Source organism: Paramormyrops kingsleyae, chromosome 10 (genome assembly GCF_048594095.1).
Source record: "Paramormyrops kingsleyae isolate MSU_618 chromosome 10, PKINGS_0.4, whole genome shotgun sequence".
Taxonomy (NCBI): Eukaryota; Metazoa; Chordata; class Actinopteri; order Osteoglossiformes; family Mormyridae; genus Paramormyrops; species Paramormyrops kingsleyae.
The window spans coordinates 14,041,774-14,057,502 of NC_132806.1; the positions used below are offsets into that span (position 1 = coordinate 14,041,774).

The 15,729-nt window shown below is 51.5% G+C and overlaps 1 protein-coding gene across 1 annotated transcript in view; it reads left to right on the plus strand.

The window, feature by feature from the left end:
• The window catches only part of ppargc1b (peroxisome proliferator-activated receptor gamma, coactivator 1 beta), a 37,397-nt gene extending 21,827 nt beyond the window's left edge, over window positions 1–15,570 (plus strand). The window contains exons 2-12 of the mRNA XM_072717328.1: window positions 4,910–5,095; window positions 5,716–5,904; window positions 7,362–7,481; window positions 7,751–8,618; window positions 8,916–8,961; window positions 9,169–9,233; window positions 9,587–10,028; window positions 10,120–10,171; window positions 10,257–10,375; window positions 10,507–10,631; window positions 11,062–15,570. Of these exons, the coding sequence (XP_072573429.1) occupies window positions 4,910–5,095; window positions 5,716–5,904; window positions 7,362–7,481; window positions 7,751–8,618; window positions 8,916–8,961; window positions 9,169–9,233; window positions 9,587–10,028; window positions 10,120–10,171; window positions 10,257–10,375; window positions 10,507–10,631; window positions 11,062–11,153 (2,304 nt within the window). The 3' untranslated portion in view covers window positions 11,154–15,570. The remainder of the gene's footprint in view (window positions 1–4,909; window positions 5,096–5,715; window positions 5,905–7,361; window positions 7,482–7,750; window positions 8,619–8,915; window positions 8,962–9,168; window positions 9,234–9,586; window positions 10,029–10,119; window positions 10,172–10,256; window positions 10,376–10,506; window positions 10,632–11,061) is intronic.
• The last annotated feature ends 159 nt before the right edge of the window (window positions 15,571–15,729 follow it).

Here is a 15,729-nt window from a genome sequence, read left to right on the forward strand (position 1 = left end):
AAAGTGCCCTTTGGTGGACATAGCCAGTGGGGCTGGCTAACCTGGGTGCGTTTGCTTGTTTGGGATGCCTCAGACTCGGCTGATTTGAAGCAGGCAATCATCTGCCCCACTCCTGCCCCCTCCCCCCATTCACCTTTGATGGACTTGTCAGCCCATTCCAAAAGCAGAGTGAGGTTCAGGGAAGAGCTAATGCTACTGGGAGGAGAGCTCAGGATACAAGTGCATACTGACTGCCCACTGGCTAATATAGAGCCCTGACTGAGAGACAGGATGACCGTCTGACACAGGGATGTCATATTCTTTTCATACGGCAAGATAAAAGGGACAAACCACACCGGTGCCTCAGTCTCTTTCATGTATAACCTATTTTCATCTGTGTTCATCTTGATGGACTGGCAGAAGACCAGACCCCCTTTTCCCGGTATTGTAGCTGCTTTCGTATCAGATCCCATTACTGCCCAACAAGGCAGGGAGGGCGGGGGCACGTCTCTGTGGTGAGTCCTACCCCCCTTGCATATTAATGATCACGCTGCCTCTCCTGTGTCCTTGACTTGTATTTGATACCCTGGAAGATGTGGACTCAGCTTCTGCACCAAAGTGCCTGGTAATAAGGCTGAATTAACAGTGTAGTTTGTGCCTGCAAGGGCCAGGAAGGTTTGAGCCCAGCTGCACTGACATTATGAAGGTGGACCAACAGGTGGTGTCACGGCTAAAGATCTAGGACTTGTGGGCACCAGGATGGCTTGTGTCTTGTTATTGAGATAATTAACCTGAGCTGATTAACATTAATTGCAGCAGAGCACACAGGCGAAGTAAGCAACCCAGCGAAGAAATATAATTTTGGTTCACCAGTAGAATCTTGGGTGACCTTTCGTTCCTGGGTTCTGTTACAGGGTTCTGGCTCGAGATGGAGCTGGCAGCCAGGTGGGCTTAGACCATTGAGGCACCACGGAGAACATGGGTCATGACGGGTGGCCTGGCTCAAACAGCAGCAGTATGCTAATCTGGGTTTAATCCTGAATCCTTCTTCTGGATTCTTCAGAAGAAACCAGGTCACACACTAAATGATTGAAAGGCATTATTCATGTTATTAGTATTAATCAGTCTTTCCCATTGTGTGGTTGTGCTTCTGTGTAAGGATACAAGAGCAGGCCTCCCTTTGAAGACCTGAGCTGTCCACCTTGTTTCTCCTCATCCTCCCTCCCCACGCTCGGCACAACCTGCTGCCACATAGCATCTGCCAAGCCACTGTCGAACAACCAGGTCACCGGAAGTACGATCGCTCATCAATGTCTGTTTCTCCATAAAGCGCTAACGTGACATAAGGGACCTACCTCAGCAACGGAGCAGTAATTCCCTGCTCTACCTCTGCCTTTAGAGCTTCTGTGCTTTTTCTTTTTTATTATTCCTACACATGCATGTCTGGTATGTCCGCACAGAACCTGCTGGGGCAGAGTCGGGAAAGGTGCGTGCCTGAACCTGAGCCAATCGGGTGAGGCGTCTCGGAATGGGCGGTGCCTCGGCCGCTCATGTTCCTGTGCTTGTATTATAAATCACCGTGCTCCACTGTTGGATAACTCGCTGGAGGCACTGTACACGGCTCTTTCCATGAGAAGACTGTCATCAAGCTGCGATCTAATGGGTATTTTTTTTCCCCTGCATGCTTGTTCGGAGGTTATCTGTGACCTTCTGTCCTACTTCTGCCTCGAACTGACCTACTTCCACATGACCGTGGTTAATTTAGGTTTAGGAAAACTCTTAATGCAGCACAGAAACCTGATAACTCCATAGAAGCGCAGCAGCTAACAACAGGACCTGCTAACATTAACTCCCATCCAGCAGAGAATTCTTTTGGCTTTGTCTGTCTCCCGGGAGGTAACTGCGATCTCTCTGGCTGCCGGAAGCCCGGTGTCATGTGACGGCGGCAGACCTGTGATATCGGGAGAATTCTTGTTCCTTCCTCTCAAAACCCACATATACCTGTACCGGCAGGTGGAGATGTGTGAATGTTCAGTGGGTTGAGGGTCCGTTCCACTGTAGGTGTTAGTCAGTGGTCTGAGGGACAGCTGTGGTCTGCTTGGGTTTCAGCTGAGCGCTTGGTGTGTGTAGCGGTGAGGTAACGGAGAGAAATGCCCATGTGTGTCTGGCAGACAGATCTGAAGCTGCCTCCCCCCCCCCCCCCATCATGTGCAGCTTGTGTAAGAAGCAGTCATGAGACCAGGGATAATGGCTATATATAAAACGTACCTCAGATAGCAGCAAGCTCAAAGAGACCAGGACACCCAGATAAGAGCCTATTAGCTGACAAGTGTTTGAGATAAACCAATAGGCCAGGAGCTTGTTAAATCTGTGTTTCTGCAAAGCCTTCAGGTGCCAAATGAGAAGTGTACCCCCCCCCCACCACGGCCTTGGTGCTGCATCTATATATACATATACCCCCCGCCCCCCATTCCCACGTTGATGGGCATTTGTGGTCCTTAGATTGGCCGGGACTCCTGTCGAACATGGATGCCGATCGAGGTGCGATCAGTGTGGAGGTGGTATCTATTAGAAGTGTGTGTGTGGTTCTTCTCTGTCCTGGGAGACTGAGAGCTTTAGTAGTAGGCCTCGATCAGGGCTGCTAACAGCTGATGTTGCCGGGAGGGGGAGGGGGAACATTTTGGCTTTTGTTCTCACGCAGGCTATACATAGACATTAAGCAGATTGACATCTTGGCACTGTGCCCTTTCTGATCATGAATGGACCTTCCTGAACATAAAGCATGTCTGTGTTTTGGAAGTTCATGCAGAATGCAGGGGGACAGGACCTGCATTGCTGGAGATTCCTTTATCTCAGATATCTTGGGTCAGCCCTGGTTCTTGCTGGTGAGTTTTACCTCCACCTCCACCTGCACATCCCCTGGCTGCATCTTCTCAGATCACTGAATATCCACAGGACTGATATCTACAAAGTTCCTGAAAGAGTCAGGAGAAATGATGGAATTGGGGTAAAGGTTCCTCCTGTGGCTAAGGTCTAAAAACCATCTCTCATCTTCTGGGGATTGGAGGTCTTCTGCTGCTCGCAGTGTCACAAAGGTATTTTCTGTTTCTTTCGGAGGAAATCGGAACGTGTCTGCAGAGAGGTCTGCATCCCGATGAATCACAGCCGAGCGCTTCAGCGTGGAGAATGAATCACTGTCCTCATCGTCTTCAGATTATGTTCTGTTTGCTGCTGCTTGGCATAAAGGCCCATCAGGCATCACTTTGGAGGCTTGCGATCTCCTGCTCCTTGTCTCTTCGCCGTTGCTGCCTTTTCGGCTCACATGCAAGCAGGAATCCTCCTCTGCGCCTGTCCTCTGTGGTTTTGAGGCAGGCATCTGGGTTGGGTGTGCCGAGTGAGGTGGTGAGGTTGATGAAATGCTTACCACTCACTCCCCGAGCTGTCTGATGTGGTCAAAGACCCGGGTGGGGGGGGGGGATGGGGGTGTTTGTGGTGGGCCAAGCTGAACTAAGTGCCTGGGACGGCCCTGCTGATGAGTCCCAGGTCTCTGAGTCATGCGGGGTGGCGTTTTTCAGAAAGCCCTGCACGTGTGTGTGTTTGTGCACATCCCTGTGACCTCGAACCTCTGGAAGCCAAGGATGTATTTATTGATTGATAGTGAGGTGTTCTGTAACAAAGTAAAACAGGCCCGAAAGGACAAAACCCACATGGAATGAGACACCTGTCACTATGGGGCTTAATGAACTGTGTCTCCTTGGGGCTGTGGGGAATGGCTGAAGAGGCCATGCTGTTGGTCACAGTCACATGACACACAAGTAGTACCACACTATTCCCAAGCTGTTTGGATGGGACAGGTGGTGTGGCTCTGAACCTGTGGGTCTGGGTTAGGTAATCAGTAAAGAGATATGGGGGTGGAGCTATAGGGAAGAATTCTTATTATCCTGTGAATAGCGGCCATCGGAAGCAGGCAAGTTCCATGGCAAACAAAAAAAGTATAAAGAATGATTTGTACTAGTGGCACAATCAATTATGAGAGTTTGTGCCATTGGTGATAAGCTAATCTCACACTCCATTAAACAAGGTGCTCTGAAGAACGCCACTCTGATTATATAGACGCGGCTTTGGAGAGTGGCGGTAGCGGCCTTGTGTACGTGCTCTCTCGCAAAAGGGCCTCCATTTCCTGCCCGAATGAGTTGCCGCCTTACATTACATCGCGTTGGCAAGCGGCCATTCCCAAGGCCGTTAGGAACGCTTCGATTTCACGCCTCAGAAACGCGGGCCGTTCGCAGACACGTCGGCATCCGAGTTTCGGAGCCACCGCCAGCTATGGCCAACTGGAGTGCCGGGCTTCCCGCCACAGTCATTGGGGGGGTGTGTGGGCGTGTGTGTGTGTGTGTGTGTGTGTGCTCATGGATCAAAAACTCTGTCTGCTGTCATGCTATTCTGCTGCCTTCTGGACTCTGTCTGTCTGGTGAGGGACCCTTTGATGGATCAGGTCCCTATGGGATCAGGGGATCAACTCTCTCTGCTGGCACCAGTCCCTTGCTTTCCGGGGCCGTTTCCCTAGCATGACTGAAATGGCTTATGGCTTATGGTGGTGCTTCTCAGCACAGCCCTCAGCCACTCCAGGTTCTCTGCGTTCTTAATTGCTTGACCGTTTGGTTCGGTTGTCCTGGGAGCTAGGAGGGAGCAAATATGTGGACTGTCTGGAGGTCCCCGAGGACCGGGATGAGAAACACTGGCTTTTGGGATTCCAGAGTAGAGCCATGTGACCACAACAGGTCTCCGAAAGACGCGGCGCTGTGCCACATATCTGCCCCGCGCCATCTGATGGCTCGTTGGCAGACCGCAGTCGTCCCAGATAAATGGGGCCTGTCGTCTCAGACTGACTGACCCGCCACCCTCTGTCTCACTCCTCCGTCTCCTGCAGAACGGGGAAGGAGAGGTCAGCTCGGACCGCCTGGATGTGGACTTCTCCGACATTGACCTTTCTCAGCTGGACGCCAGTGACTTTGACTCTGTCAGCTGCCTCAACGAGCTGCACTGGTACAACGACCAATCAGATGGCTCCCCCACCTCCACCCAGTACAGCACCGGGGACCCAGAGTTCTTTGAGGTGAGGCTGGAGTGCAGTACAGCCTGTCCTTGCTTCTCAGTTACACTCTCTCTCTCTCTCTCTCTCTCTCTCTCCTCCTCCTCCTTTCTGTCTACCTACCCCCACCTTTCTGCTTTCTGTCTCTTTCTCTAACCGTCTATCTCTGTCTTTCCCTCTGTTATGCCCATCTCTCTCTCGCTCTCGCTCTCTCTCAGTTCAGTTCAAAGTGTTTTACCGGCCGGAATTAGAAGCATTACTTATTGGCAAAGGTTAGTAATTTAAATATATGACAACAAATGGTGTTATCATTTTAGATAACAAAAGAAATGCACCAAGATAAACAAAGTAAGGCCATTCAAACAACTAAGGCAGCCACCTTGTTCAGACCACAGCCGTAGGTGCTGCTTTTATCTTTTTAAATAAACATTTCTTAAAGCATATGAGAAAATCTCTTGGTTTCAGTTTCTGTGGTTACCATCGGAATGGTCAGGCTCAAACAGACTTTGGGGATCCTTCAGCATCTCGTTGGGACTGAACCATGCCATGTGGTTCCTGGATCAGTTGGATCCAGGGGTGGCCCTTGCCCTCCATTGGTGTGGTGCCCCGTGGAAATGACAGGTGCGTTCTGCCTCTCCCTGCAGATTGAAGAGGAAAATGCAGCCCTGCTGGCTGCACTCACAGACAGCCTGGACGAGGTGGGGGGGCTGGGTGTGTTCCCCTCACTGGGGGAGGGGCTTGAGGAGGAGGAGGAGGAGGAGGAGGAAGACCTCCCCCAAGACAATGAGCCCTTCCCAGGCTCCTTGAGCCCAGAGACAGAAGATCCGTCTCTAGTAAGAACCCTTCCTTGCTGTTTAAGGTGGATGTGGATGAGCCTCTGACTACCCCAGCTTGGGTATGATGGGCAACACAGGTCTGAATTTTTCTCATTTTGGGCTTTATAATGTTGTTATAGCTACCTTCTAACGAGACCCTTTTTCAGCCAGCAGTGCTCCTGCTCCCTTGCTTTCTGTCTTCTTTTGCTCTGTGCTTCTCTGGCTTTACCCCCACCTGAGACCTTCACTGACCACTATCATTGCTATCTTCTGCCTGCTGATCTGCCCTCACTGATGCCGTATTTCCTCTGTTCAGATCTGGCGTTCTTCCGTTCTTGGGTCCAAAGCCTGAGCTCATGTTAGCCTGTGCACTGATGCATTGTGGGAGCCGCTAACACAGGCCTGTTGCAGGTTCACCCCGAGTGGGCTCTTAGTCCTCACAGCCTCAAGGCTTCTGTACCAAAATGGCTGCATCGTCTCGCCGGGCCTCTCTTCTGTTCCTGCTCAATTGTGCCCCGGTCCGAAATTAAGATTCGGTCAGAAAAGTGCCAGGAAACACACTTTGTCTGGCGGTTACAAAGCTACCTTTGTGTCCCCACCGTGAGCGGGCTGACGGCACCGCAAGCTAGACGGGACGCCGGGGGTGGGCTGGTGGGGGTGGATGACGCGAAACGGGCCGGCCAGGGGAACGGGCTGTTCTGACCGGCCACACAAAACGGGCTCGACATTAGCATGCTGCTGCCATTAAACACTGGAGCTGTGAGGCTGTGGGGCTGCTCAGTGCATGAGCTGCTGTCACCAAAGCACAAACCACATACTCTCTGCTGAATTTGTCTCAGGCAGACTGTCGAGTTACTTCAGGCTGTATGTCGGAAGCATCTTTGACGCTGTAATAGTTGTACCGCGTATCTCTTGTCACGTACTGCCACCCCCCACCCCCGAAAGACATGCACCGCGGACGAGACCTTCATTCTAACCACAGTGCCTTTAAGTGTGCCAAGAGTGAGGTCGCCATCTGCTGGTGGCTGGCTATCATGGCACACCATCCCTTGTTGATGGAACAACGGGTGCATTGAGAGGCCACGCAGGCGGGCGGGGGGGGGGGGCTGCCAAAAGTCTGGGGGCTTTCACAGTGCAGATGCCTGCTGTGGAAACCAGCCTGCACACAAGCCCTAAGGCTCTTGCGTTTCTCAATGGTCTTGGGGGGGCATTTGGGAGGGTGCCAAGTTGCCTGTTTTTTTTTTTTTTTTTTTTTTTTTTTTTTTTTTGCCTCTTTTATTAGCGGCTCAGCTCGCCACAGCAGTGGGTCGGTATTTCGTGACCATGGACAGACTGTGTCACCTGTTGGGGGGGGGGGGGACATCACTGATGCAGACGGCGTTCTGGATGGTGGTCATATGCCTTCCTGTGACTGACGGCTGCCTCCGTCTCTCTCTCACATCCTGCACCCCACTCCCCACCCCCCCTCCCCCCAGCTAAAAAAGCTCCTTCTGTCCCCCCCAATTGTGCCAGTGGGCTCTGAAGCACTGAAAGGGGGTGCACTTTACCATGGCAACAAGAGCCAGCACCTCAAGCCCTTGAGACAGCTGGCTAAGGTGAGCAGAACATTCTTTATCCCATGGGGGCGGGAGTGCGGATGGGGGGTATCTGGGGAGGGAAGAGCCCTCCATATATCAGTGTCTTCCCTGCGGAGGGATGTGATCAGTAACCATGGGTACCGTGCCAGGTTGCTGTGGATTCAGTGTGGCTGTGGGGGGGGGGGCTTGCTCTGTCAGCACACACCTGGGGGGGGGGGGACATGCCGCTGCCATGTCAGCTGACTTGCCTCTCTGAATGGGAGTATCCCTTCTTGTGTGCCGGGCAGGGCGACAGCGTCTGGGAGAGGAAGCCCCGGCCCCCACGGCCGGCGGGCCGTCCCTGTTCCGAGCTGCACCGCCACCTGATCACACTGCAGCAGGTGGGCGATGCGGCCTCAGTCGACACGGAGGAGGACAGCGAGTCCGACCTTGAGCGGGACGACCAGGACGAGTCGTCGTCGGGCAGCGAGGCCGAGAGCTGCGCCTCCTCAGAGGCGGCGGAGTCACAGTTTTCCTCAGAGCAGGAGCTGCGTGGGGTGGTGGAGCTCATCACGTACATGCACACATACTGCCTGCCCAGCCGCAAGCACGGCGCTGGGGTCCGGCCCGAGTGCCCCCAGAGCCGGCCGTCTGCAGCCTGCCCCAGACCGCCGCCCCTGGCCGCCCCTGGCTCCCGCCCACGAGTGCCCTTGGCGCGTCCACGGGAATTCAGGCGACACTCGCTGCTCCGGGAGCTCCTGGAGGCCGTCAAGACGTTTGACGTGAGCAAGCCTTACAGACTGCAGAGCCCGCCGTACTCCCATGGCAGGCCCATGGCCCCAGACAGGAAGTCAGAGGGAGTGCCCCAAAGCGAGCTCAAGGACTCCGGGGCCCCCGAGGCCACAGCGGGGCAGCGCTCCTCCTCAGGGGATACCTCCTTCTCCGTCAGGCGCTCCCGACGCCTTGCCTCCTTCCCCAGCCGCTTCGCCAGGAAGTCCCAGGTGGGGCCCGGCCGCCCACGGGCGGAGTCTGTTACCGGGCGGTGCTGTGAGGAGGCGGGACCGGCCAAGCTTCGCTGCACGAAGCTTCCTGCCAAAGAGACGCAGTGTGGTGGTGGATCCTGCAAGGCTGTGGCCCCGAGGACGGCCCAGCTCGACTCGCCGTACAGCCAGAATGGTAAAAAGAACAGGACAGAGAAGATCTCCCATCTATTTAAAACAAGTGCAGTTTATCCAAGTTTGTGTGCAAATCAGAATATTGGTTGAATTTCGGATTATCCTAGCTTTTATGCAAAACAGAATTCCGGTTTATCCCACCTGTATGCAAAACAGAATACTAGGTTTAGCTCGGTCTGTAGCTCAGAGATGACTCACTAGAGCGCTGTTTGAGGTATCACTCTTCCATGGTACATCAGCAGTCACTTGACTTTCTGCTTGTGCTATGGTGACCTCCAACCCCTGTTTCTGATTACAGAGAAACGGTCCCAGCTGTGCCTGCCGCTGGCCCCCAAATCCACAGGGTATGTGTTGACGTCTCTCCTCATCCTGCCCAGAGCCTGCAGCTGGGCTTAGGCTCTCTGTGTTTAATAGGGGTGGCATGAAGAGCTCAATGTCCCACACGTCAAGAAATAGAAACTCCAATTACAGAATCCCAATCAGAGATGAGATCTGACTCACTCTCTCTCTCTCGTTCTTCTTCTCTCTCCCTCCATCCCTTGCTTATTCAGAGTGCCGCAGTACCCCAGCAAACCTTTCGAGCAGAACCTCAGCGTGGAGCTGTGTGGGACCGCAGGTACCATCCGGAGTCTCTGATTCCCAGGAGTCAGGCGGAAAGAGCGCGAGTCCCGTTTCCCGTCAACGTTCCGGAAGCGACATGGCCGTTCCAGACGGCTTTGAGGTGTTTTGACGATGCAGGCTGTGCCTGGAAGGTTCCGGCACATTAACGCCATGTTCATTTTGAAGAGAGAGGGCAGTACATTAAACGGTTAATGACAGGACTAGTAAAGTTAGGAAAGACGCGTCAGAATAAGCCGAGAAACTCATCTGATTGGCCGACATGAGCAGAAAGGGGGGCGCTGTAGAGCAAAGGTGAGGGTGTCTGGATGCTGCAGGCTGGGGGGGTAATGGTCTGGGCTATATCCACAGGCCTCACGCCCCCTACCACCCCTCCACATAAGTCCGTGGAGGACGAGCCCTTCAGGCCGGAGGGCCGTGCAGAGGGACCTCCCCGTGGGTCCTGGCTGTCCAGGGCACACCCCCGGAAGCTTCTGGAGCAGACGGAGCTGTATGCCCAGCTGCGAGGGATTAGCCAGCCAGATGCAGAGGGACGGGCACAGGGGCCCGTCCACCGTACATTTGGGGACCACGATTACTGCTTACAGGGGCTGGCAGGGAAGGAGGGCGGGGCTCGGGGGCGGCCCTACGGTGGGCAGCTCCGGCCCGAAGACCTGCTTACCTCCAACGCCCTGGACAGCCACAGTGGGGAGGGGGAATTGCCCCACTCGCCCCAGAACACTGAAGGGAGCTCGACCTGCCCCAGCCCGGACCACTGCTGCCCCCCCGACTCTCCTGGCCAGCTGAGCTTCAGGTACGGCCCGCGTCCATTGGCCCCGTCTGGCTACCTCCCCACATCCCAAGCATACACCGCCCCCTAACCAGGCACCTCTCTGTGTCCACAGCCGCGAGGACTCGGAGACGGGTCCTGGAGATGAGCAGAGCAGCCAGGCTTTCGTAAGTGGGGCAGGCGGAAGGTGTGGGCCCATTCGGAGCACAGGGCCCCCATCTCACGGCCCGTTTCCATGGTGTCATTACCTAGGACGATTGCCAGGTGTTCTACATCCACAACCTGCCTTGCGGCGTCACCCGGGCGATGCTGTGCGAACGGTTCGAAGCGCTGGGGGAGCCTCGGGACTGCAAGATCATCGTCAAGGACAGGTGGGTCACGCCCCAACCCCCTCCCCCCCCCCCCACTATATGGGCAAACTGTGGCTGTAGGAATACGGATTAGTGTCTGTGCAAATAGCTGTCGAATCGGGATGTGACCGATCTCCCTATTGCTCCTTAAGGGAGAGGTGCGGCGTGGTCACCTTCCGTCAGCCCCCAGGTGGCTCCGTGCAGAGGCACCGGTGGGAGCTTCCCCCCCGGAATGGATCACCACGGAAGTTCAGCAGGAAGCGCTACATCGATCTAGGTAAGCCCCACTAGCCAATGCGCCCCCCCCCCCCCAGTGCTGGCCATTTTTGTTGGCCAACTCCCTTTTGCACGTTTCTTAACACTAGAATGTTTGCCGTCAGCGGAACCACTTTTAGCCGCTCATGGGATTTTTATTTACACAAAAATGTTCTGTGGCCAGAAGGAACAATGATTGGCTCATAGAGATAACCAATCAGGTTGTAGAGGAGGTTGGTCCAAGCAACAAAAGGAGGTGGGACCAAGACATCTGATTGGTTGGTTCCATCTTGTCTTGTTGCTTGAACCAATCATTGCCAATCATTGTTCCTTCTGCCCTCAGAACATTTTAATGTAAATAAAACTCCCATGAGCAGCCAAATGCTGCTCTGCTCCCAGGATCCTTTTAGCCAGGTGAAGCTGACCAAGCAGCTGTGGCTGTCTTTGTGCAGATGAAGCGGGACCTGGACCAGTGAAGAGTAAGTACGACGCGCTGGACTTCGACACCCTCTTGAAGGAGGCGCAGAGGAGCCTGCATCGCTGACACGCCTTAAAGCCCCACCCTTAAGACTGGCGCCAGGACGTCAGTCAGGGCACCACCTAATGTTTACATTTTTAACATCGGAACCAGAAGTGGACCGTCACCTCCTTCGCATGGGGGTCTGAGAAAGGCGGACTCAAGGACGGGGGGGTGGGAAAAAAGCCTAAAAACTAAAGTACTCTGAACTGCAGAAAGCTGCTTTCTGTGTCTGAGTGTGATCGCACCCCGGTGGCGAGCCGCCCGTCCTCCCATTGGTCGTCGTGCCGTGCGTGTGTGTGTGTGTGTGTGCGTGTCGTCCCGTCTGTAACCCCGTAGTCAGTACTGGTGGAGCCGCAAGCCTCATTCGCCATTTAGTCGTCGTCGTCATGTGTGGGGAAATTCTAAAGGAAAAAAAAAACGCTTTACATGGCAAGCCGTGGGTGTAAAACTGTGTTTCACAAGAAAAGAAAAAAAAGACAACTTAGAGTTTACAGTTTAAAAGAAGAAAAAAGCCCTCGTTTTGTAAACTTAGCGCTTCCTTGATTTCATCTATGCACTTGTCCTGAGGTGATGGTTTTCTTGCTCTTGATCTTCCGCCATTGACCCCCCCCCTCCCCCCATGCCGCCTGTGAATCGGACCCGTCCTGACTGCGCCCCCTTACTCCCTGCGTAAAGATGACAGGCTGCAGTCCCGGTGAGGGACCCTAACTGCTCTTTCGGGATGGACTGTTACCTCCTAAAGAAATGGCAATTAAAATGTGCCCCATTTTCACAGCAATTAAAACATGGCCAGTTTTTAAGCAATTATCATGATTTTTTTTTTTGTTCTGACTTCTGTTCTAGCCTTTTTGCCATTTTTGATGTTTGTTTCTTAGCACTTAACGCAATAACGAAGATCCAGTAGGCGAATTACTCAAAGTGTGTTTCTGAAGGTTTGCACTGTAGCACAGTGTTGGGGAGCTCAGGGCACAACGCTGGTGTTTTTGTTGTCTGGAGACCCTATTAATGACAAGTATTAAAAGCATCAGCTGTTGTCCAAAGAAGCACTTAACCTGTCGCCCGAACGTGACACCTGTCATCTTTACACTCGCAGGACCTGCACTACTGGGCAAAAGTTTTTCCACACCACAGGTTTTTACTGCTTCTCCATTTATTTCAGAAACTGCAGATTTTCTTATTCTTGTTAAGCACTGGAAAGTTGAGTGAAGAACTATAAATGAAAATATAAGTCAAATAAAACAAGTTTCCTTTATATCATAGAAAGAGAATGTAACAGTGCATGTCTGACATCCTATTAACTGGTTGTGTGGTGATGGCATAGTCAAAATCTAGGCTGTCCTTTAACTTTAAATGTATTAGTTAACCGTTTCATTCCATGAAGTAGAGCAGTGTTTAATGTCCCTTGTAGAAAGAATGCCTTAAATTTTCTCTGCTGCTATAACTGCTAGAGAAGGTTATTTTGATGAATCAAAGATATGACATTTTCTTGCTAATAACGGTACTCAAATGGTGAACATACTGTAAATTTATTTCTTAGCAAAGAATATCAAGTGTATTTTAGTAAATGTTAAGTGAGTAACATGCAAATGTAGAAAATCTGTGTGTGTGAAAGAACTTTTGACTAGTAGTATAGTGCCCTACGTTTAGGCTCTTGTCCCATAGCCGCCCCCCCCGCCCCGTAATAATCCCTTGCAGCCTCGCTGAGCGGGTCGGCCACATGGTGGCAAGCTGGGAGCGTCGAAATGTTCTGGAAGTCTCGTTCCTAGAGGAAACAGAGGGGTATCTACCTCGTTGTTCTCGCTCTCTTTTACTTCCCCTCTCTCTCTCTCTCTCTCTCTCTCTCTCTCTTTTCTTTTTTTCTTTTTCTCTGTGGGCTCGAAGCACTTGCCTCATTGATAAACTCTAATGTTTGTGTCTGATTTTGACACTTAACCTTGTCTGGGTGTGTTGTTCTTGTGTTGTGGTGTGTCAGTCGCTGCTGTTGCCGGGGGTCCGGGGGGGGGGGCGGAGTGGGGGATAAGCCTTGTTCTCCCCCACCCTTTGTTAATCTTCAGTCCTGTGAGCCCCGGTAGGATGCAGTTTGACCCTGTGGGGGGGGGGGCTGTCACGGCAGGGCCCCCTCTTTCCACTTTCTACAACTTCTCTTCCTTAACACACGTGAATCGAATGTTTACATCACAGCACCCCCCTACGTGCTAGAGCGCACGCTAAGCACACAGCGGCACGTTTGGCGGCACAGAAAACCTCACGGCCCGGCTCCCTGGCTTCATGGGTAAACCACCGGCCCCAACGTAAAGTGCGCCCTCTGCTGGTGCCACCCAGGAGAAACGCAGAATTGTTCCTCCTACTGCGCCTAACGGGTGTTTGTGCTTAATGTGCGGACTAGTTAACGGCAGGTGGACGTGCAGGTTTACATGATTTAACCTTGTTCTAATGGCTTATAAGATGTCTATGGAGATCCACACCGGGATTCGTTGTGGCCGTGCGTTTGGCAGCCAATCCCCGTGAGGGGGTGGGTCACTCACTGTTCATCTGGGGACTGCAGAGATGGCAATGGGCAGGAGGGAGATGCTTTAAGGGAATTCTAGGGAGTACTTGGGGGGTACCCTAAGTCAATGGGAGATTTTTAAATGAGTTTAATGTTTTTTTTATTTTTTAACAGTACAGATGCAATATGTGATAACGAGTCAGCCTTGCCAGCCAGTGGGAGGGGAGAAGCTTGTCCAGACATTCTTTAACAGAATGGTTCTCGATTGTATTGGTAACAGACTAATGCGGGTAAATATCACACGTGAATCAGTGCGGTGTTTCGTCCATTCCCACAATGCAACTGGGCGTCCCACAAAGTCAAGGCCTGTGTGTCTGTGCGTTTTTAAGGCTTCCACTTAAGCTGGGTTAGAATGGCATTGACTCCTGTTCGTTTGCGGGCGTTTGAACGGACGCCGTGGTCCAGAACGGCCTCTTGCTAAACTCCCAGCAGCTCCTCCTGCAGATCAGGATGAGGGGAAGCGGGTGGCCAGATTTGAGCCTATTTCAGGTTGTTGGACTGGTTTCTTGCCAGGGGTTACTGTTGAGCTGGTGGCTGGATACAGATAAACAGTTAAGAATCTCACAAGGAGAGCCTTAAAGCTACAGGGGGAAATAAAGCTGTCGGTAGCTTTTAATAATACAGTTAAATGTCCTTTAAAATGCTACGTGTTTTATTAATTACTGAAGTAATTTTCAATACAGCCATATTATAAACAGTATATACATATATAGATATATTTGTGTGTGTGTAGATAGATGTATAGATGAATATATAATTTCATATAGAAACCTTTGACCATTTCCTCCAGTGTTCTGAGCACTTTTCAGCAAATTTTAATGACTAACTAAAGTGTTGGGTGGAGGAATCCAAACCTGAACACTTCCAAAGGGAGCCAGACTCTTTAGATCAGTGTTTCTCAATCCGGTCCTTGGGGACCCACAGTGGTTCACGTTTTTGCTCCCTCCCAACGTCTTGCCAGATAGTCAGCTGGGCGAGAGCAAAAACATGGACCGCCTGCGGGACCCCGAGGACTGGACTGCGAAACACTGCTTTAAGTAATGATTAAAAAGGTGTCCATGCTTTTCACTTCAAAACGGTTGTTTACCAAAAAAAACACGGATCTGGGCTGCCACACCGGAGCAGTTTACACGTGTCAGACTGTTTGGCTTTCAGTTTCCATCCAGTGCCAGCGATCCAAATCAGGCCTCCAGTGATGGGCCTGGTTCAGTTTTCCCAGCCGTCTCCATAGTGCTGACACTGTAGACTCCTCCCTCTAAATCAGAGCTGCTTTTTCGAATGTTAAGCGTTGTGGTACGCGACCGGCCTCACGACTGCCCAGCGGAGTCGCTCTTCCGTTGACTCGATGTCAGCACTTAATCATGCCATCCTGTGCGCTCTCATGTCCTATAGAACTTTCCACGGATTGGCAGGCGTCCGATTGTGTTTTCCACTGATCATATCTAATATCCACCAATCATTGCCCGATTTTTTTTTTCCTTTTTTTAAGAAACTTTGTTTTGTTATAAAGTATTTGGCTAGTAAGATTTTATATTTTTTACATACATTGGTTTATTTTGCTTTTTATTTATATGCTGTTTAGTTTGGATCCTCCTCTGTTGTGTGATTTCATGTCTTGAGAATGTGGAGACAAAGCTTTTCTGTATTTTTGAATTGTTAAAATCTAGTTTCATAGATAATTTTACCAAAATAGCTGAAATTATCTGATGTTATAAATTATATTTTAATTCATGTAAATAGTTTTAAAAAGACTATGGCTTCCTTTTAAACTGAGTATGTTTCTCTTGAGAAATTGTTTACATTATTAAAGTATAGAGATGTTCCTCATTTACTGTAAAAAGTACATATATTCATTGATTTGCCTTCAGAGAATAAACATCCTAATGAACAACAGCATGGCTTCTTGTGGTGAGTGAGTCTGCTTTGCTGTTTTTCACCTGCCTTTGTGGATGCAGTGTGTCTGTGTTAGTCCAGTGCTGCTCTCTTCTACAAGCCAGAATGATTGATTCTAAGCTGCAGTACAGCACAGCGGTCTGTAGTCTGTCACTAGTC